The sequence below is a fragment of the Dendropsophus ebraccatus genome, chromosome 15 (assembly GCF_027789765.1).
Source record: "Dendropsophus ebraccatus isolate aDenEbr1 chromosome 15, aDenEbr1.pat, whole genome shotgun sequence".
Classification (NCBI taxonomy): domain Eukaryota; kingdom Metazoa; phylum Chordata; class Amphibia; order Anura; family Hylidae; genus Dendropsophus; species Dendropsophus ebraccatus.
This window is the reverse complement of record NC_091468.1, coordinates 14,503,352-14,525,748: the sequence shown is the minus strand read 5'-3', so window position 1 is coordinate 14,525,748 and position 22,397 is coordinate 14,503,352. Positions and strand designations below refer to the sequence as shown.

General features: G+C 42.6%; 1 protein-coding gene and 1 long non-coding RNA gene across 4 annotated transcripts in view; one reads left to right on the top strand and one right to left on the bottom strand.

Annotated features, from left to right (window-relative positions):
• SERTAD4 (SERTA domain containing 4) overlaps positions 1-8,092 on the top strand; it is a 63,835-nt gene extending 55,743 nt beyond the window's left edge. For 2 of the 3 annotated variants that reach the window (XM_069954821.1, XM_069954820.1), the window contains exon 4: positions 6,787-8,092. In XM_069954821.1, the coding sequence (XP_069810922.1) occupies positions 6,787-7,512 (726 nt within the window). In that variant the 3' untranslated portion in view covers positions 7,513-8,092. The remainder of the gene's footprint in view (positions 1-6,786) is intronic. The other variant, XM_069954819.1, reaches the window with a different exon arrangement.
• Positions 1-22,397, bottom strand: part of LOC138774175 (uncharacterized) — a 111,222-nt gene that overhangs the window by 37,435 nt on the left and 51,390 nt on the right. The window lies entirely within an intron of this gene.

Genomic DNA, 22,397 nt, shown 5'->3' with positions numbered 1-22,397 from the left:
ATGACTGCCAACATTTGGTTTCTTAACTGCGGCCCTTAGGGACTACGATCAGATCTTTCGTAAATTAAAAAGAGTGGCATAGAATCAAGAAGCGTAATTGGACCCAGTAGTACCTATTAGTGCCGCTGTCTCTGCGGATTATGGCTGTAGTTACTTTCAGTATCTGTTATTTTTGTCGCGTAAGATATGGAATAGAATACAATAAGAATAAGACAAAAAATTGAAGGAAAACTACATGTATTTCAACTGTTAGAATTTTTTTTTTAATAAAATTGTTAATTTAAAATACGATCATGCAATGCATGCTGGGAGATGTAGTTTCCTAGGCCGATGCCATGATGTAAAACTGGGATGATTTGTAAAAGTCTGAATCTGGGGCTAGGAGCAGCATAAACAAGCGGGAAAGGTGTCAAAAAAGGTGCGAGTGCACCTATATGCTTTTTGTGCATTTTACTTTTTTCTTTATGGGCTATCTGGAGTTCCCCTTTAATCCTAAGTTAGGGTTAGATTTTGTAGAGTTAGGGTTAGTGCCCATATCATAACCTCAACCCCTACCTCTTATATATAATTGCTACAAGGGTATCTGCTATTTTAAGCACCTCTTCTGAAAAAAGTTTTGACTTTGCATTTTTGAGAAATTCACAGTGAAACCTTTCTCCCAGAAGCACTCAGTTTTTTTTTGTTTGCTCCCCAGCTGCAGGCTGGCATGTATACTCACCCATGATTCTGGTGCTCAGATGCTGTTCAGATCCTGCTGGTGCCTACGTTACCCCTCTTCTTACCCCTCTCTGGTCACTAATTGGCTAGCGGGAAGGTCCTCAAGTGACACAGACACAGGAAGTGCAGCACAGGGGGTAACAGGCACAGAGATAGCAGTTGGCTCGCTGCCGCCGCTATTCAACGTGGCTGCAGCGAGCGGGTGAGTGCTGGATGGGCGGCGGGGAGCTGCGGGGGGGGGGGTCTGCCCGGGTGATCGCTGATCGTCCGGGCAGCCCATAGGATACAGCAGCGTCTGCTGCCGATGTTCCTATTCAATGGAGCGCCGGCAGCAGATCGCTGCTATATCAGTCACTTGTTTTTCAACATGTTGAAAAACAAGCGACTGCAACGATCAGCCGACATGTACGATGTCGGCTGATCGTTGCACTCTATTCCAAGGGACGATTATCGTTCGTAGCGGCCGATATCAGCCGAATACGAACGATATGCGTTCCGTGGAATAGGGCCTTTAGTACTCGTTTGCTCCTTGTTCCCCGCGGTGGCAGCAAGTGGGTAAGTGTAGGGGAGGCCACGGAGAGCTGTGGGGAGGCTGCCCGGGTGATCGCTAGATCATCCGGGCAGACCATAGAGGATAGCTGCGGTCTGCTGCCGCTCCTATTCCCTGGAGCGATGGCAGCAGATCGTTGCTATCACAGTTGTTTGTCTTTTAACATGTTCAAAGACAAACGACAGCAACGATCAGCCGACATTGTTCATGTTGGCTGATCAGTTGCCTTCTATTACACGGGACGAATATTGGCCATAACGGCCGATATCGGCCTAATGCGGCCAATAATCATTCCGTGTAATAGGGCCTTTAGACTGCACAGGGATTCCCTCAAGAGGAAAGGAAACACCCAGATGTCGATTTATTCATACATTTCCAGGAGGAATAACAGAGTGACAGCACAGAGCAGATCTTTTTTTCCTAAAACAGACAGGACAGGAGGGTAGAGAGGTCCTCTTCAAGTTACCATCTCCTTGCTGGGTACAAAGGCCATCGTCTAGTGGAAGAGCACCACACATACACACGCATATACATACAGCGCTTGCTCTGTCTCTTCTCGTATTGCTGAGACATCACAGACTTCTGTTTCGAGTTTGTTGAAAGAATAACAAATGAAGTGAAGACTCAGATTTCCGAGGCCATCTCTCCGATTACCTCAGCCCTGGTGTGGCCGGAAATGTTTCATTTCTCCGCCGCAGTCCTGCAAGTACTTACGTGGTAAAGAATTTTCCATCTCGTTCTATGGCACCTTATGTGTCATCTTTGGCGCAGCGCCATCTTTCATAAAGTCGTCTGAGTCCAAGTTATTCTTGATATTTGCCAGAAGTCTTTGTGCTTTTTTGGGGGGGAAATACAATGACTTTTTATAGTTTTTTTTTTTTTTTCTAGACTCCGACTGAAGTTTCAATCCTTTGTCTAAATCCAAGTTCATGTATTCAGCAAAGTTGCAAGTGAAGGTTTACATATATGCCTGTGATTTATAAAACATAATGGTGCATACTTGTCATTTATTCCATATGCCTCAAATGTTCAAGGCCGCAAAATGCAGGAATGAGAGACGGGGTGATGTCACCAGCTGCAGACATTTCATCTCCTCTACAGGGGCAGCAAATATAAAGCTGTTTACCTTGGAAAGATTTTGGCACAATTATTGCATTCAGGTTTCTTTGTGAATGTATGTACATAAAGGACTACACTTCTGCTTACGCCAAAGGCCCTATTCCACAGGCCGACTGTGAGGAGCAAACGAGCGCTGTCAATGCTCGTTTGCTCTTCGTTCCCCGCTCGCTGCCACCGCCATTACACACAGCAGCAGGGAGCATGTGAGTGTGGAAGGGGCCGCAGGGAGCTGCAGGGGGCTGCCCAGGTGATTGATTGCTAGATCGTCCGGGCAGCCCATAGAGCATAGTGGCGTATTTCACGGAGCGACGGCAACAGATCGCTGCTATCACAGTTGTTTTGTCTTTCAACATGGTTAAAAGACAAAAAACAGCAACGATCATGAGATGATTATCGTCCGTAAAGGCCGATTTCGGACGAATACGGTCGATAATCGTTCCGTGGAATAGGGCCTTTAGTCACCCACCCAGTAGAGTTCCAGATCACACTCCTTGCATGACTTTCCCTTCTATTCCTGGTCCCCAGCAGGGCTTCCACCTCATTGCTGATCCACAGCAGGGCACGCCTCTCATTCTTGGTATCCAGTTGAGCTCCCTGCTCATTCATAGTCCCCAGTATGACTTTCCCTTTCAATCCTGGTCACCAGCAGGGCTCCCTTCTCTTTCCATGGTCCCTAGCATGACTTTCTCTTTTATTTCTGGTCCCCAGCAGGGCTCCCTTCTCTTTCCTGGTCCCCAGCAGGGCTCCCTTCTCTTTCCTGGTCCCCAGCAGGGCTCCCATCTCATTTCTGGTACCCAACAGGGCTCCCTTCTCATTCCTGGTACCCAGCAGGGCTCCCATCTCATTCCTGGTACCCAGCAGGGCTCCCATCTAATTCCTGATCCCCAGTAGGGCTCCCATCTCATTCCTGGTACCCAGCAGGGCTCCCATCTCATTCCTGGTCCCCAGCAGGGCTCCCATCTCATTCCTGGTACCCAGCAGGGCTCCCATCTAATTCCTGGTCCCCAGCAGGGCTCCCATCTCATTCCTGGTCCCCAGCAGGGCTCCCATCTAATTCCTGATCCCCAGTAGGGCTCCCATCTCATTCCTGGTACCCAGCAGGGCTCCCATCCAATTCCTGGTACCCAGCAGGGCTCCCATCCAATTCCTGGTACCCAGCAGGGCTCCCATCCAATTCCTGGTCCCCAGCAGGGCTCCCTTCTCTTTCTCGGTCCCCAGCAGGGCTCCCTTCTCATTCATAGTCCCCAGCATGACTTTCATTTTCATTCCTGATCCCCAGCAGGGCTCCCATCTCATTCATGGTACCAAGCAGGGCTTCCATCTCATTCATGGTACCCAGCAGGGCTCCCTTCTCTTTCCTGGTACCCAGCAGGGCTCCCATCTCATTCCTGGTACCCAGCAGGGCTGCCATCTCATTCCTGGTACCCAGCAGGGCTCCCTTCTCTTTCCTGGTACCCAGCAGGGCTCCCTTCTCTTTCCTGGTACCCAGCAGGGCTCCCTTCTCTTTCCTGGTACCCAGCAGGGCTCCCATCTCATTCCTGGTACCCAGCAGGGCTCCCATCTCATTCCTGGTACCTAGCAGGGCTGCCATCTCATTCCTGGTACCCAGCAGGGCTCCCTTCTCATTCCTGGTACCCAGCAGGGCTCCCTTCTCTTTCCTGGTCCCCAGCAGGGCTCCCTCTCATTCCTGTTCCTAGAGATGAGGTCAGCGCACACCTCTGCCTTTACTACTTTTCTATATGATACACTAAATTGATAAAATTTATATAAAATATGGGGAAATCTTTCCTGAGCTTTATGCTGCTGTGAAGTTAAAGGGGAACTAGCAGCAGGTTAGACGAATCCTACCTGCTCATATGTCCCTATTGCTCAGGATGAAAATATGTCTCTTACCTTCATCCTCTGTGCCGTACCTGTGCTGTTAGTCGTTTGCTCCACGTAAAACTACAAATAGTGTGCATATAGAAATCATTGGGCACTAATTTTGTTCATAATTGTGGATCGGCAATTATGGCCATAACTAAGGGACATGTGAATGGGGAAAATGGGAGTCTGCTAACCATGTTCTGCACACCAGACAAAGATTTAATGGAGAAGATGGGGGGGGGGGGGGGATGTGTGTAGTTCTCTTCATTTAGAGACGGCTTCCCTCCAATAGAAAGGATATATATGTATAATCACAGGGGGTCCAACTGTGCAGTTTTGAGAATTGGTTCCAGAGTTACCCGTAAGAATGACCACTGCTCTGTTCCTCCAGAAGATTTGGGACCCTGTTTATGAGATCACAGGGGTCCCAGTGGTCAGACCCACCTGTGATTATACACTTCTCCCCTATCCTGAGGATCAGGCATAAGTTCTAATGGTGGGACAACTAATGTAGGTCTATTGTAATCCCAAAAACAGTGAACTTGATTCAACCCTTGCCATGATGTAGGTCCCACTAGTTATTGGTGACCTAGCATGGAGGAACAGGGGTAAGAAGACCTTCTTACTCCTGATAAATGGGGGTCCCCAATCTAACAGACATGTATAGCAAATCTTGATGCCCTTGGTCTAAGTTGCACAAAGACTATAGGATGGGAAGCAAAAAGCACAGGCGAGTACATGCGAGAGAATATTTAACTTATGGATGTTCATATCATTTTCCGAACTTGTTCAATAAACATTTTGGGCGACAGGTGTAGATTTTCGCATGCTCTTCGCCAGTTTCCAGATAAATTAGGCGCTGGAGGAAGCCACGCCAGCCCATCAGGCAAGTGAGGCTTCGGCCTGGAGTATGCTACCGATAAAGTAAGAACCTGTGCTTTTTCCGTGGTGTACACCGGTGACGGAAGTTTGATAAACGTGTCCCTTTGTGCTATATGATCGTACAATATTGTCACAGTTCTCTAGTTTCTTAAAAGTTTTCATGTTTCTTATAATATCGGCCCTTGTGCCCTTTACGTGGCAGGGGGTTATAGCTTAGGGAGTCTTCTGGGTCAAACTATTCATCCTGGGTAAAAAGTATGCAAAGCAGCTCTGCTGTCTCTCTATGGCCACCTATTGGAGTTAGCCTCCTTATATTGTAAGCCCCAGTGGGTACACAGGCTCATGGGAATGATTCTATCATATATAAGAGCTGCGTTACATTATTATGGTCAATCATATAAATGGCAAAAACTATTTTGGTTTTATGGTCAATTTCCTTTACTTCAGTATCAACAGAGGATGCATTTTATCGTAATTCCTCAAAAGCTTTCATCTATTTAAGGAAAGGGAGAACTACTGAATACACACGCTGCTTTTAAGCTGTGAGATTGCTAGAGTGGAAAAATGCTCTTCATTGTATATCTAATGGGGGAAAGTCGCCATTATATTACACATTCTGTGGCTAAAGTGGTAGTAAAAGACCAAAATGATCCCATGGTGGCTCCCGATAAGCATAGTCATGAGGCGGGAGGGATTATATAGGAGGAAAGAGAGGAAAAGAGAAGAGATGCATGCAACCAGGCATGGGTAAACTACAGTCGGATTTAGTGCCCCCCCCCAAAAAACAAACAAACAAACAAACAAACAATCAAGCAGTCAAATGTGAATGGGGGCTTCCAACTGTCCACTGATGGTAGATGTTGGGCAAATGAGAAACATGAATGGGTCTTTTCTTCTGACGGGACAGCAGTTTACAGGCAGATATCTTAATCTTTTGTGTGTAGCCGGTGCCAGGAGTAATCGATATTTACTGAACTTTGATAGATACATAATGGGAATCACCCACTGGATCCACAGGAAAGAAGAATGATATTGTTTTCTGTAAAGACAGGGTTGGCCATACAGATTAGACAGCTATCGGACATCTATGGGTGACAGCTAACTCTCCTGATTGCATGTTTGGGGGGGGTTCCTACCAAAGGAATCTTATTTTTTTTTGAACAAATGGATCTGATGTTAAATTCTAGCCACCTGATCCTTATTTCCCTTATCACTGCCTGATTCATACCTCAACTGCCTGATCCTTATCTCAACTGCCTGATCCATATCCCAACTACCTGATTCTTATCTAAACTGCCTGATCCTTATACCAACTGCTTCATCCTTATCTCAACTGCTTGACCATAATCTCAACTGTCTGATCCTTATCTTAACTGCCCAATGTTTATGCCCCTTAACATTTTGCCATCGGGGAGAATAAATGGGCCCTATGCACATTAGATGACCAGCAAACCCTACCAAAATCAAATGGTTCAGCTGACCCTTACTGTATCTAATATGCATGACCAGCTCTATGTTGCAGTAGTTGTGTTTAGTGTTTATTTTTTAATAGTTTTTTTTTTAGGTAGTAGTAGTTTTGTGTAGACATTGCAATAAATTTTTCAAATTTGATGAAATCTCACCTATGGTTTCTCTTTTTTGTTGTGATTTAGAATGTATCCATCTTTGAAGAGAGGGCCCATGTCCTTTACATGTCCTTGGAGAAATTAAAGTTCATCGATGATCCCGAAGTGTTCCTCAGAAGATCGGTCCTGATCAACAACTTGATGAAGAGAATTCATGGCGAGATTTTACTGCAGAACAACTGGTGCTTCTCAGCATGCGCCCTGAGTGGAACGTCCGCGCAGGAATGGTTTGTGCCCCAGGATTGTCCCTATCGGAAACGCCTTCGTATTGCCAAGGACGACAGTAGCCTTCAGACTTGTTGTTTTTACCAGGAATGTGGCAGCCATTATCTAAACCTCCCATTCGCCGTTAACACCAACGGAGGGCACATTGCAGCTTCCTGTTCGTCTAGTAGCTCTTTGCCTTTGCCAGGATGCTCCCACCATATGGATTACAGCATGACAGATGCTCCTTTATACAGGAACAGCATCCAGGGGCCTTCCTGTGGGGGGTTTGTTACCAATTCAAGGTCTCAACACAAGTTAAATTTGCACGAGGAATCAGCCGAAGAAAAGCGAGGCCCGCACAGCTTTAGCTGCGAGGCCTCCAACGGGAGTGGCACTACGCTTGAACGCAAAGGCCGACTTTACGATTTTTTGGCAACTGGTTGCAATGACAAGAGTAGCCTAAGCGAACCGTGGAAAAAATCTCTCAGGAAAAAGGAGGTTTTTCCAGGTAATAAACTTTGCTGCAGCAAAGGAAACAAGATGTGAGCGCCGCAATGACTTGATCATTCTTTTCGTTATTTTTGTTGTTGCCTAAAAGTGGGGTTCTGTTCTGCAGTGGAAATGGGGTTTTTGTAGCTTTTTATGGTGATAATGAAACGTTCCCTATGCAAAAAGGGATTTCTGGTATGAAACAAACGTCAGTGTTTTAATTTGTGTAATATAGTTTATAAAATGTATTAGATCACATTTACAGTTATCATTTTTTTTTGGTACTGTCCGTGATTTGGGCTTATGCTATGAAGATGGATTCATAGTACTATACTGTGCCTCATGTACATCAGACAAGTCTTCACACTTGCCTAGAGTTTACAACTGGATGCCGACATACGCACATACTAGATATGTGTCCGAGGACCCAGTTGGACTGTTGGTCTTCTTATTGGGGACCTTCTTTTGCCATTGGAGGTAAGGCCAAGGGCATGAAACAAGCCTTATCTAGGTGCATCTGAGATCCAACCCTTCTAGAACATTTTTTTTCTAAGAGCATTGGAAATGTATTTTTCTCCTCATCTGCATTTACGCTGTAGTGACCTTCATTTCACTCGTAATATTTGTATTAAAATAAATATTGAGCTTACAATGTAGTCATTTATTTCATGCCAACAAACCTATATAGTAGGACGGAGGTGCACTCAACACTTACCGAAAACTTTACTGACATGGACTTACACCAGGGATCAGGGTTGGGACTCAGGAGTGCAAGCGGAGGGCAGTACAGGCCTGACCATTTATTTGGATATCATGATCAGGACCTTAAAGGGTCACGGCCACAATGCTTTCTCGCATGCATGTGGGAACACATTATGGCATTGACCAGGCTGTCCTTGAGGTTATCAAAGTGTGGACTTTAACTTTAGGCTCCCTAGCTGTCAAAGACTAAACTATGATATCCCTAATGGTGCTAATCACAGCAAATTCTTCAGTAGGAAGGATAGGAAAAACCCTTTTGGAGGAAACCTCTAAGGAACCATGGTTGAAAGATTTAACGTCCATTGGACTTAGAGGGTTAATGCCAACCAATGACTCGCCATTAGCCCCCTCTGTCTCCAAAAGTAATACTGTGATGGTGAAGGTAAATATATTCATATTGTTTTTGTAGCTTTTCAAATGAAACAGGGTTGATTAATTGAGACTTGAAAATGTCTGTCCTAATGTTGGTTTCTTCCAGAAATGGCTTTGTATCGTGGCTTAGGAAGCACAGCATGTCAATCTCAGCGATCGGCCCTCGTTTGCGTCCTTGCACGGCCACCATCTAAAAGGACCCTGTCAAAGATCCACCAAACACAACTATAGGTGCTACAACTAATGTTTCTTTTAGCTGGGATAGAAAGCTTTAAAGGCCAGGCAATGCTCCCTGCAAAAGACTCTTTCATGACTTGGACATTGACAGGATAGCTACCTCTAATAGGTGGCACTTAAAGCGAATGTACCATCAGGTACATTTGCTTTAAGTGTTACACATGAATAGAACGGCGCCAGAGCGGGGAAGCCACGGTCCTTTTGAACGGCCTGATTCCCGCGCACAGCAACGGTCTTTTACTGAGCACCAGCCCAGGCTGACGCAATGGAGGCGGGCTGGCCCGTCCCCAGTGCGTTAGCCTGGGCCAGTGCTGGCAGCAATCTATTCATGTGCAACACCAAAAGCGAATGTACCTGATATTGCATTCGCTTTAAGAAAAAGATGTACTGGACAGGAGCAAATGGGAAACGAAGGTAGCAGATATGACGGATGGTATAGTGCATGCAGCCAATGGGACCCATGTCCACTTGGAGGTAATGGAAGGAGTTAAATGGAGATTGTAGAAAGACCATGGAAATATAGGGAGCAGAGTAGTCCCTGAATATTATAGTCATACTCATGTCCAAAACATACTTGCCGCTGAGGGTAGTTGTGGCGGCTCGGGTCCTATGATATGTTTGGATATGGGGTCTTATGGTTAGTGGTGCACCCTAAGTTGTTGCTTTTCCTAGACCCACTTTCTCACTTCTTCCATGAGCCAGTTGGCAGCAGTCAGCTGCCCCATAGATAATGCACAGACGGCCCACCGCAATATATCGAATGTTATTACAGTAAAGGTTGAACTTGGAAGAAAGACCTGTACTATTTCCCAGATACAACCGCGCCAGGGCTGGGATTCTGCAGGATGTAAGTCGGCCTAGTGTTGATTTGTGGTTTTCGCTAATACACACAAAGGCCATTGTTTGTGCCTGCCTGGAAACGGCTCTTAAGAAAACCACATATTTGTTTTTCTATTTTCAACATTTTTTTACAGACCACATGTCCTTAAGCCTCGGCGAGGCAACTTCTGAGGCCGACTTTGTACGCATTCCAGCTTCTTAATGACGGGAGACATTATCCCTCTTCCACTTTATCTCCTTATTGCAATGAGAGGATTTAAATAGAATTTTATGAAACCCTATAATGTTATATAATGATATAGTGACTAACGCAACATGTTATAAAATATTACACTCTCTGAAGAGGAAAAGGACGAAAATGACTCTGAGCTCTTCTAGTATAAGACACTGAAAGAAGGAATTGTTTCATTCCATTTGTGAATCTGTTGGTCTGCTCCTCCCCTGCTCCTTTGCACCAGTTTTTCCCATAGACTGGACACAGTGGTGCTTTCTTAAAGGGGTGTCCCATCTCAGCCAGTATAGTTACACTTGTAGGACTCAGCAAGTTAAATATTTTTGCAAATACAATCATTCACTAACCTTTTCTTCTGATATGCTGCACTTTCCTTCCCATTGTTGACAGCTCATTGTCTAAGAGACCACCACTCTGCTCTAAAAGCAGTGGTCTGGCTTATTATTTATTATTATACAGACTATATATATATATATATATATATATATATATATATACTGTATACATACTAAGCCATAATAAGCCAAATAAACCTTGGTGCATGACCCAGGCTTCTCTGTTGCTAAGGGCCCTATTCCTCGGGACAATTATCGCTCGCATAATCGGTAACGATAAACTATTTTTAAACGACTGCTATTGCGAACGGCCTGAAATCGTTAACCCATTTACATGGAATGATAATTGTTACTTATGATCGTTCTTGCGGTCGTCTTGTCGTCAATATTGCGTTTGTTGCTACTGACGACGAACGAGCAACAATGAAAATAGGTCCAGGTCTTATTAAGCGATCAACTATTTCTCGTCCGTTTAATCGTTAACTGCTATTCAACCGAACGATTATCGTTTAGATCCGAACAATGTAACGATAATTTGAACGATAATGGTCCCGTGGAATAGAGCCCTTAGTCCCCTCTGCCCACCTCGGTCCATGCCCCCTTGTGTCATTGTGCAGGGGGGGGGGTAGCCAGATCCATGAGAAACAGCGGCTGCTGCTTATTGTAGAGGTAAATCTACAATGAGCTGCAGCCTGTTTAAAGTATCACATTTATATCTTTTTGCATTCTTGAATGTCTCAGACTTCTTACTCTTGCTATGGGCAGGTATACAGCAGGACCAAAAATTACACATAATAAATCTGGCCTAAACTACATCTCTGCTGGAGACCGAGTCATCGCTTCTCACTGTTTGCCAAATTTGGCCACCAACATGAGCGGTAAAATGTTTCTCTTCACCACTTACAACATTTTACTGTCACGGTTTACGTTGCAGTCTGATGTAAAACTGCCTCATAGTTGTGGAGCATCATAAAAGCAGCTTATACTCATTCAGGATATCAATGTAAACTGAATGTTACCTAAGGGTGCCTTCACACGTACCAGATCCCCAGCGGATGTCACGCTGCGAATTCGCCGTGAAATCTGCTGCGGATCCAGTGCCATTCATCCCTATGAGAGCACATACTTGCAGCAGGATTGACATCCCGCTGTGAGTATGTGAGTTAACCGCCTGCAGCCCGCTGCCAAGAGCATATATCACCTGCTCTGCGCCGCGATTGCATGTGAGGCTCCCGACTCCAGTCTCGCTCAGCCAATCAGTACTTGGCAGCACTGATTGGCTGATGGGACTGGAGCCGGGAGCCTCACATGCAGCCACTGCGCCGAGCAGGTAATGTATGCTCTTGGCGGCGGGCTGCAGGCGGTTAACTCACATACTCACAGCGGGATGTCAATCCTGCTGCAAGTATGTGCTCTCATAGGGATGAATGGCACTGGATCCGCAGCGGATTTCGAAAGCATGAAATCCACTGCGGATCTGGTACATATAAAGGCACCTAAGAGGGTATACCAGCCCTCACCTATTCAATAGATAGGTGATGATCTGTGGGGATCCGACTACTTAGACCCCTACTGATCTCTAGAACATCTGCATATCTATCTATCTATCTATCTATCTATCTATCTATCTATCTATCTCCTGTCTATCTTCTATCTATCTATCTATCTATCTATCTATCTCCTATTATCACTATCTATCTACCCATCTATCTATCTATCTATCTATCTATCTATCTATCTATCTATCTCCTATCTATCTATCTCCTATCTATCTATCTATCTATCTATCTATCTATCTCCTATCTATCTATTATCTATCTATCAAACGACGCTTGAAAAAGACGACGGAGGTCGTTGAAACGTCGCTATCCGACACTTTGCTGTGCTGTTTCACTATGGAATAAATCACATTTATTTTTGACTACTTTGGAGTGCTGTGGAGATTTCTGCTATATACAAAGTCAAGTCGTGGTCTCGACTTCCCGCAGGCACCCATTACACCTTGGGTGGTGCTGCTCCAAGATTCAAATTATCGATCTATCTAGCTACTATCTATCTACTATCTATCTATCTATCATCTATCTATCTATCTCCTATCTATCTATCTATCTATCTATCTATCTCCTATCTATCTATCTATCTATCTATCTATCTATCTGTCTCCTATCTATCTATCTATCTCCTATCTATCTATCTATCTATCTATCTATCTATCTGTCTCCTATCTATCTATCTATCTCCTATCTATCTATCTATCTATCTATCTCCTATCTATCTATCTATCTATCTATCTATCTATCTGTCTCCTATCTATCTATCTATCTATCTATCTCCTATCTATCTATCTACCTATCTATCTATCTCCTATCTATCTATCTATCTATCTATCTATCTATCTATCATCTATCTATCTATCTATCTATCTATCTCCTATCTATCTATCTATCTATCTATCTATCTATCTATCTGTCTCCTATCTATCTATCTCCTATCTATCTATCTATCTATCTATCTATCTCCTATCTATCTATCTATCTATCTATCTATCTATCTATCTATCTATCATCTATCTATCTATCTATCTATCTATTATCAATCTATCTATCTATCTATCTATCTATCTATCTATCTATCTATCTATTATCTATCTCCTATCTCCTATCTATCTATCTATCTATCTATCTATCTCCTATCTATCTATCTATCTATCTATCTATCTATCTATCTATCTATCTATCTGTCTCCTATCTATCTATCTATCTCCTATCTATCTATCTATCTATCTATCTCCTATCTATCTATCTATCTATCTATCTATCATCTATCTATCTATCTATCTATCTATCTATCTATTATCTATCTATCTATCTATCTATCTATCTATCTATCTATCTATCTCCTATCTCCTATCTATCTATCTATCTATCTATCTATCTATCTATCTATCTATTATCTATCTATCTATCTATCTATCTATCTATCTATCTATCTATCTCCTATCTATCTATCTATCTATCTTCTATCTCCTATCTATCTATCTATCTATCTATCTATTTATCTATCTATCTCCTATATATCTATCTATCTATCTATCTATCTCCTATCTATCTATCTATCTATCTATCTATCTATCTATCTATCTATCTATCTATCTATCTATATAAATTATTGTCCATCTGACCTTCATACACAGGTGGTAGTTGACCTTCTTATGACTTACTGACTTTTTCTTGCCTTACTGGGCTCAGTACCTGGAAATAATTTGCCCTTAGTAACCTAGAAGAACTTCTCTATAAGTTGTGTTCACTTTTCATCAAGATTCCAAAAAGATTACTCAAAAAGAAAGGAAACAAAGAAACATAATTACCATAAATTGCTCTAAGCAAACGCATTAATGAAAAAAAAAAAGAGAGAAGTGTTTCTATCAACCTCGCTATCACACTCTGTACCTAAAAACACCGGTGACAAAGTGACAGCCAAGGATTATACATCCATTACATGTACAGTTTTTTTCTTTTCTTTCTGGCGCCGTCTCTCTTTTTATCTCCATTTCCTATATATTGTATAATGCACAGTTATTCTGGCAGTTTTTGAGTCCTGAAAAAAAAAAAAAAAAACAATAAAAGGGATTGAAGGAAAAACATAATGATGTCTAATAAACATGCTCTCTCGAGGTCTCTATGGCAACTGGCTGTTGCCGGAGATATTTTATATAATGAGGATCTCAAGACAAGGGGCGCACTTTATGTCAATTTTCTTTTAACTCCTTATGTCAAAGAGGCAAATATTTGACTTTTGAAAAATTTTGGGGATATATACATATATATATGGAACCCCCATCAATTGGCTATTACCAGCAGGGTTTGACCAAATGAGCACCCTGCTAGTGAAGACTGTGTGCCCGGGTCATTTGTATAGGATCTGTTTCTTTGGATTATTGCTTTTTTCACAAAGGGAGTATTATATTTCAGCTTCTTGGACCCTATTGGAGTATTTTATATTCTTGGAGTATTTTAATTTTTCAGCTCACTGAGAGATCAGGTTACGGAGGGGGGGGGGTGTAGCTGGTGAGTAACAAAAGCAGATAAATAAACAGAGAATACAGAGACTTATAGTGAGTATTAGATTACACAAAAAACAATGCTTGATTCACAGTTTAAGTACTGCCCTATAATATCCTCTATGTTGCTGCTACTTCTGAGGGTGTGCTATAGAGATGTAGGAAAGCAGATTTGTTTCTCTTGATCATTGCTTTTCCACAAAGGGAATACTATATTTCAGCTTCTTAGACCCTATTAGAGTATTTTATATTCTTGGAGTATTTTCATTTTTCAGCTCACTGAGAGATCAGGTTACAGCTGCCCATAGATGTCTATGGAGGGTGTGTGTGTAGATAGTGAGTAACAAAAGCAGATAAAGAGACTGTAGAAAATACAGAGACTTGGATTATTAAATTAGAGTATTAGATTACACAAAAAACAATGCTTGATTCACAGTTTAAGTACTGCCTTATAGTATCCTTTATGTTGCTGCTACTTCTGAGGGTGTGCTATAGAGATGTGGGAAAGCAGATTTGCTTCTCTTGATAATAATTTATTTTCCACAAAGGGAAAATTATATTTCAGCTTCTTGGACCCTATTGGAGTATTTTATATTCTTGGAGTATTTTTTTTTTTAAATTTACTGAGGGATGAGGTTACAGCTGCCCACGGTGATCTATGGAGAAGGCACAGAAAGAGGGGGAGGAGCTGGTGAGAAACAAAAGCAGATAGAGATATTGCAGAGGATACAGGGACTTATAGTGAGTATTAGATCACATCAAACAAACCAATGCTTGATTCACGGTTTAAGTACTGCTCTATAATCTCCTCTATGCTGCTGCGACTTCTGAGGGTGTGTTGTAGAGATTTAGGAAAGCAGTCTACTTTCTATGGCTGCAGTAGAAAACAGGTAAAAAAAATACCATGTACAGGTTCTGCTCCTTATACACACACAAGGTTTTTTAAAAAAAAAATCACATATGCTTAACATATTTAAAGTTTCAAAAGCAGAACATTTAAGCTTAATCTCTATGAATTGCCCCCAAACAGCCAAGTATGTCCACACAGTGCTAATTTATATTGCTATATATGAACTTTATGCTTTTCTGCCATCTAATGGCTACAATTGTAGACCCATGTGAGCAAGGCCCCATTCAAAAACCATTGCTTCATATATATGTAGAGTTTGCACGTATGTGTGGGTAACATCTCCAGCTCTGCCCCCATGTTAGCTGGTTTACAGCAGTTTATATTGTGAGTAGCCAAGAGCAGAGTAGGAAGCTGTGAGGTGTTCTCTGCCTTGTCTTCTCTTTAGCGAGGCCAAAAGCCTGTCCCTGCGGCCTCTCTACTGTGGAGGACCAACCTCATCCTCTATACCAAGGAGGACCAGTCTAAAGGCCTAAAGGGAATTCAAGCTTCCACTTCCAAAAATGAGAAATTACAAAGTGAGAGAGGTACCATGCCATGTCTCCATACAGACCTGCATCCCGCATAGGAAACTGCAACACAGTGAATGCTATATTCCTACAAAATTTACCTGCTGGAAGCCAACCAGTGAAGATCAATCTAAGGGAAGCACTTCCGCCCTGTTTTCTTTATTTCCAATGCTCACTTACTTTTCCTACCTCCTCACGTGTACCACAGTATAAAAGATTGTTCTTACAAAGGGTATTAAAAGGGTGGTTAACCCAACAAAATTTTTTTGCAAATCGACTAATGACACAAAGTACCAGAGATCTTAAATCTTCCAGTACTTATCAGCTGCCGTATGTCCTGTCCAGTCTGAAGAGCAGGAGAGGTTTTCTATGGGGATTTGCTGCTGCTCTGGACAGTTCCTGCCATGGACAGAGGTGGCAGCAGACAACACTGTGTAATACTGGAGAGAATACACCACTTCCTGCAGGACATACAGCAGCTGATAGGTACTGGAAGACTGGAGATTTTTTAATAGAAGTAATTTACAAATTTGAAAGAAAAATTAGAACATCCCCTTTAAACTCTTTTTTGGCCATTTTTCGTTTTTGCGCTTTTGTTCATTTCCTTCTCGCCTTTTAAGATCCATAGCGCCTTTATTTCTTTTCTTACAGGGCTGGTTGGGGCGTAATTTTTTGCAAAACAATCTCTAGTTTTAATTAGTATAATATTTGTGTAGATGGGAAATTTTGATTGCTTGCACTCTCTTATCGATTTTCCCCATTGAACACGCAGGAATAATATTGTTATATTTCCCTAGATAATTACGCAAACTACGCTATATACATATATATATATATATATATATATATATATATATATATACAGCGGTGCCTTGGATTACGAGCATAATTCGTTCCGGGACGGCGCTTGTAATCCAAATCCATTCTTAAACCAAAGCAAATTTTCCCATAAGAAATCATTGACGTGCAGAAAATTGGTTACACCCCCCCAAAATAATGATCTAATATTCTGAATACCATGTAGAACAGATGAAACAAACATTCAGATCCAGCAGAATCTGTGATATTATAAGTTACTGTACAGTAATGGAGAGGATGGGAAACACAAGGGCTGACAGAGACTGCAGGGAGCATGAAGGAATGAGCAGGGCAGATGTGGGCACATACATGCAGCGCTCTCTGTCCGGGGAGAGAGGAGTTACAGCTATGAAGAGATTACCTCCACAGTCCTGTCCCCTGATGTAAGCCCCAGCCTGAAGTGGATCTGCTATGATTTGGAAGGTGAGGGAGACTTCCTGGGTCAGAGTACAGGGCTGTAGACCCTGCTATGCAGACCATGCCCCTCCCCCACTCCCCCTCCCACCCAGTACAGGGAGCTCTTACACCAAAGCAATGCTCTTAAACCAAGTCACAATTTTGAAAGACTGTGAGCTCTTAAACCAAAACGCTCTTAAACCAAGTTACTCTTAAACCAAGGTACCGCTGTATATTTTTATACTTGTTTTATTTTAAAGATTGTAAAAGGGGGTGATTTACACTTTTATTGGTGGAGGGGCTTTCTCATAGTTTTCCAAAATTAAAAAAAAAAATCACACTTTTTAAGTCCCTCTAGGAGACTATTACCTGCAATCATTAGATTGCACACGCTGTTCAATGCTATCCCATTGCATAACATTCACCAGTATTATCTGCGATTTTCTCATAGAGCCTGCTTGAGGCAGACTGTATTAGATGACCACCGATCAGACTGCCCAGAGGTATGAAGATTACCTCCACCAACCTATTGGGACCCCCGCATTCACACTGTGTGGGTTCTGATTGGACGTTCAAAGAAGCTCCTGTTACTGACACTTAAAAGCCACAGTTTATGGATTAATGGCGGGCAGCAGCAAGATCACTGCTGTCTGTCATTAACTCTGATGACCCAGCTGCTAATAGCAGCCGCCCCCCCCCCCCCCCCTCTTTGTGGACTGAGCTCAGCTCCTAAGCTCGCTTCATGGAACCCATGCGCACTATGGCATAGCGGTACGTCATTATGCTGGAACTACCATTCACCAGACAAGTAACATGGGGTGACTGAGAAAATTCTGCCACTGTTCCCCCCCTTTTCATGTACATATATATAGGGGAAGGCAAAAGTCTCAGGACAGCCAATTAATTAATTAATTTATTTATTTATTTATTATTATTATTTATTAATGTCTGATATCCCAGAAAGTAATGGGGGAGGGGGACTATCTTTTAGGTTACGTCTGTAACATGGCCGCCATCTTGAAAACTGCCATATTGGATCAAGAGCAAGTTTTCCAATCGGAAAGTGGTCATGTTAAAAAAGACCAGAATTGCCTCAGACATTATATATAAGTTATTAATACAGAAAGTGCTAACAACAATCGGGAACGTTCAATGTGATGCACAGCTATTTAATGTGTTCAATGTGCTGTCCATGGTGCTGAATACAAAGCAACTTTCTGGGTTGATAACTTTCGAAATAAGTACCCTGTACATAAATGATTCACTTAGTATTAGTTGTTGCTTTCTATTTGATAATTCCTGGAATCCTTTCCATCAGTTGGGTCATGTGATCTCAAGGTGACCCTCTGGAAATTACATGTGTTTCTGTGTTCTTAATGAGGTCCTCATCTCAGCCAGTGGAACTTCTTATATGATGAAGCTGCATGGACTGTTCCACACAAGCTGTTCCCAGGGAAAGACTGGAACTTTCATCACAGTTACTGAAGATACAGCTGCTGTCATACAGTTATGATGGATTTAGGGTGCGTTCACACCTACCGGATCCGCAGCGACACCGATGACACTGTTTCATGTGTCATCATGTGTCCTTCCATACTTGTTATTATCTATTCAGTCTCCTTCCCTCAGTTTTGAGGTACTGCTTTCTGCTGGAAGCACGAACTCTGTGTGTGAGCATTTCTCTCCGTCTCATCCTCCTCCCTCTCTCTTCTGAGACAGCTAATATAAACCAGGCAGGCTTTATCGGTAACTTTGTAGTTTCTTTGTAATGCTGGGAGGGTTTTTCTGAGGTCAAGTTGTTAATGAACTCACTGTGATTAATCCTCCCAGCATTATAAAGAAGCCACAATGTTGCAGATAAAGCCTGCCAGGGACTTGTTTACATCAGCTGTCTCAGAAGGGAGGGAGAGGAGGGAGAGACAGGGAGAAAAGCTTACACACAGATTTTTTATGTTTTCAGCAGAAAGCAGCAGCTCAGAACTGAGGGAAGGAGACTGAATAGGTAATAACAAGTATGGAAGGAATTGTTAGTCTCATCATGGACAGCAACATGTCAAAGTTATGTTTAAGCAGAATACCCCTTTAAGGATGTGAGAAACTTATTATTTACTATTACTAAATGATTCTTTGTAATATTTTCCTTGGACTTTGGTCTGTTTATATTTAGTGCAATAATTAAGAAAAAAAACCCTCTATTTCTGGACCAGCAGAACATTAAACCAGCTGTTTTACTGGAAACAAAGTGTAGATTAGTTCCACTGCGGAGATTATCTAAATTGTGTAATGGTATAATTACAATAATTAATGAACAAATTATAAATGAGAACAGCCTTTTCACTTTTCACTCCATAAACACAATCACAAGGAGTTTAATATATTGACAATCTGCACTGGTTGTTTACTATGTAGCTTATTGTGGGGAACGGTAATTGAGATGAATTTGGCGCTGCACTGGGCCCTGTCCACACCTCGCAGTATTAAACAATAATTATCCCTAATTGCTGCTGATCCTGCAGGTTATGACTCCGCACCCTGCACGCAGGACATTCCTTGGTCTTCACGTACCTGTCCACATAGAAACTGAATCTGTAAACCACAAACATCACAAAGCGCACAGATACCTTTCCTTCTATTCTTTGGTATCACTAGGCCGAGGCTGTCTTGGTGTCATTTCTTCCACTGGCTACAATACATTATTTTTCAAGGTACCGACTCCCTTAAAGTGTCACTGTTGTTTCATTTATTTTTTTTTGCAGAAATCAATAGCATAGGCCATATTAAGAAACTTTGTAATTGGGTTTATTAGCCAAAAATGCATTTTTAGCATGAAGCTCTCCCCTCTGTCTTCATTGTTCTCTATGGAGAGGGGAGAGGTGGAGGGAGATGAGGCACCAAAACAGGTCAACAAAGAGTTAATTTACAGCTACATCACCGGGCTACCTCCTCTGACCTCTGAATACCAGCTTTCACACAGCTCCCACTGTGTAATCCTTTGTTCTCTGCTCTCTGTTGGTTACTAATCTCCCTCCTCCCCCCTTCCCTCTCCATAGGTTACACAGGGCTCGACTGATGTAAAAGAGTCGAGATTTCCTGATAATGAGCAGGAAATGAGAGAGGGGGGGGGGCCTGGGGAAAGTCTTTTTGAATGCAGACAATGGCATATTTGCCTAATAAACCCAATTACAAAGTTTCTTAGAATCGCCTGTACTATTAATTTTTGCAAAAAAAAAAAAAGGGAAAGGGTTGGGGAAGGTGGAGGCATGCATGCTGCAGCTCAGCCCGGCCTCTATGACTCTTGAGGTTAGAAGGAAAACATGATTTTATAACTTTGCAAACATCCTATCATTTGTTTTATTTTAAGAAGTTGCAAACTATAACTTTTTTCTTATTTCTTGCCAAGTTTGAGGGGTGCGAGCAAAACGTGGCGCAAATTAATCAACAGGTAGGAGCCTTTTAGTACATTTGCTGCAGTATAAACTCAATTTCCCTCACTTGGAACGGTGTAAAACAAACCAGTCTTCATTGTGCTCAGAAGAATACAACTATTATTTAGACATGGGTCTGACTAATTGAGCTCTTATATGGTTAATAATTGTCTTGCCATATCTTCTGAAGCCGTGTGACATTAGGCATGAAACTCATTTCCTGGCCCAAATTATAATATAATTGGTGACAATAAAAAGGCAGAACAGATAATTGGAGCCTGGAGCACAAAGTGATATTATTGGTACAAAAGGTTGGGAAGAAAATAGAAATTGTCATGTTTTTCTCTTTCTTATTTCAAGACAATGATCCCTCCTGAATATGGAGAACCCTCTCATTGTGTTCGTCTTCATTTTTAGGTGGTGGGAGGGGGGAGGGGGGAGGATTCCGTATAGATTAGATGTGAAGACAAAATAAAAATCAGATATAAGTTCAGGGGTTCAGATGTGGGTCATACAGCTGCATTGTGGACGGACCCTTCATGGTAGGTCACTATAGGGATCAGATGCTGAAATGTGGCCGAGCTAATGTATCCCCCTAATGTTTCATGTAGAATGAATTACAAGTGAGAAGATTATAGAAGATTGGAAGCTCCTGTGTCTTTTTTGGATCGGGTAGTCCGCTATTGCTGTAGCTTAAAGGGACTGTATGCACCAACCCACCCCACCAATCCGCTAGTACTGTTTGATGAGAATTAAAGGGGTAATCCAGTGCTACAAAAACATGGCTACTTTCTTCCAGAGACAGCACCACTCTTGTCTTCGGCTTGGGCGGGGTTTTGCTGCTCAGTTCCATTGAAGTGAATGCAGCTTAATTGCCAACCGCACCTTAACCCCTTAACGACATAGGGCATATATTTACGCCCTGATGCCGTTAGGGACGTTCAGAGCGGGGCCGCGTGGCGACCCCGCTCTGAACCGCGGCGGTCCCGGGTGCCGCTTGTAGCCCAGGACCGCAGGTATTAGCGGGCACGGTCCGATCGCCGTGCCCGCTAATACAGTAATCAGATGCAGCTGTCAAAGTTGACAGCTGCATCCGATTTCCGGACGCAGCGTCATCCCTGGTGTCTAGTGGGGAGATCGCTCCTCCGGGATGCTATCCCGGAGGAGCGATCTCCGTAACTGAAGCCGGCCGGGGACTGCTCCAAAATGGCGCCGTCCCCGCCTCGGCACTCGTTTACTTCCGGCTGCAGCAGCCGGAAGTAAACGAGTGCCTATCTCATGGATCTCTGCAGCATATCTATGCTGCAAAGATCTCTATGAGAGATCAAAGTGTATATACTAGAAGTCCCCCAGGGGGAATAACCCTAACCCCAGGGGGAATAACCCTAACCCCAGGGGGAATAACCCTAACCCCAGGGGGGCTTCTAGTATAAGTGTAAAAGTAAAAAAAAAAAGTGTTGTTTATAGTAAAAAGCCCCCTCCCCTAATAAAAGTCTGAATCACCCCCCTTTTCCCAGGTTATTAATAAAAGTAAATAAATAAATAAATAAATAAACAAACATGTTTGCTATCGCCGCGTGCGTAATCGCCCGAACTATTAATTAATCACATTCCTGATCTCACACGGTAAACGGCGTCAGCGCAAAAAAATCCCAAAGTGCAAAATTGCGCATTTTTGGTCGCATCAAATCCAGAAAAATTGTAATAAAGAGCGATCAAAAAGTCGTATATGCGCAATCAAGGTACCGATAGAAAGATCACATCATGGCCCAAAAAATGACACCCACAGCCCCATAGACCAAAGGATAAAAGCGCTATAAGCCGGGGAATAGAGCGATTTTAAGTGACGTATATTTGTTGACAATGGTTTGAATTTTTTACAGGCCATCAGATACAATAAAAGTTATACATGTTATATATCGTTGTAATCGTAACGACTTGAGGAACATATATAACAAGTCAGTTTTACCCCAAGGCGAATGGCGTAAAAACACATTTCCCCCAAATAA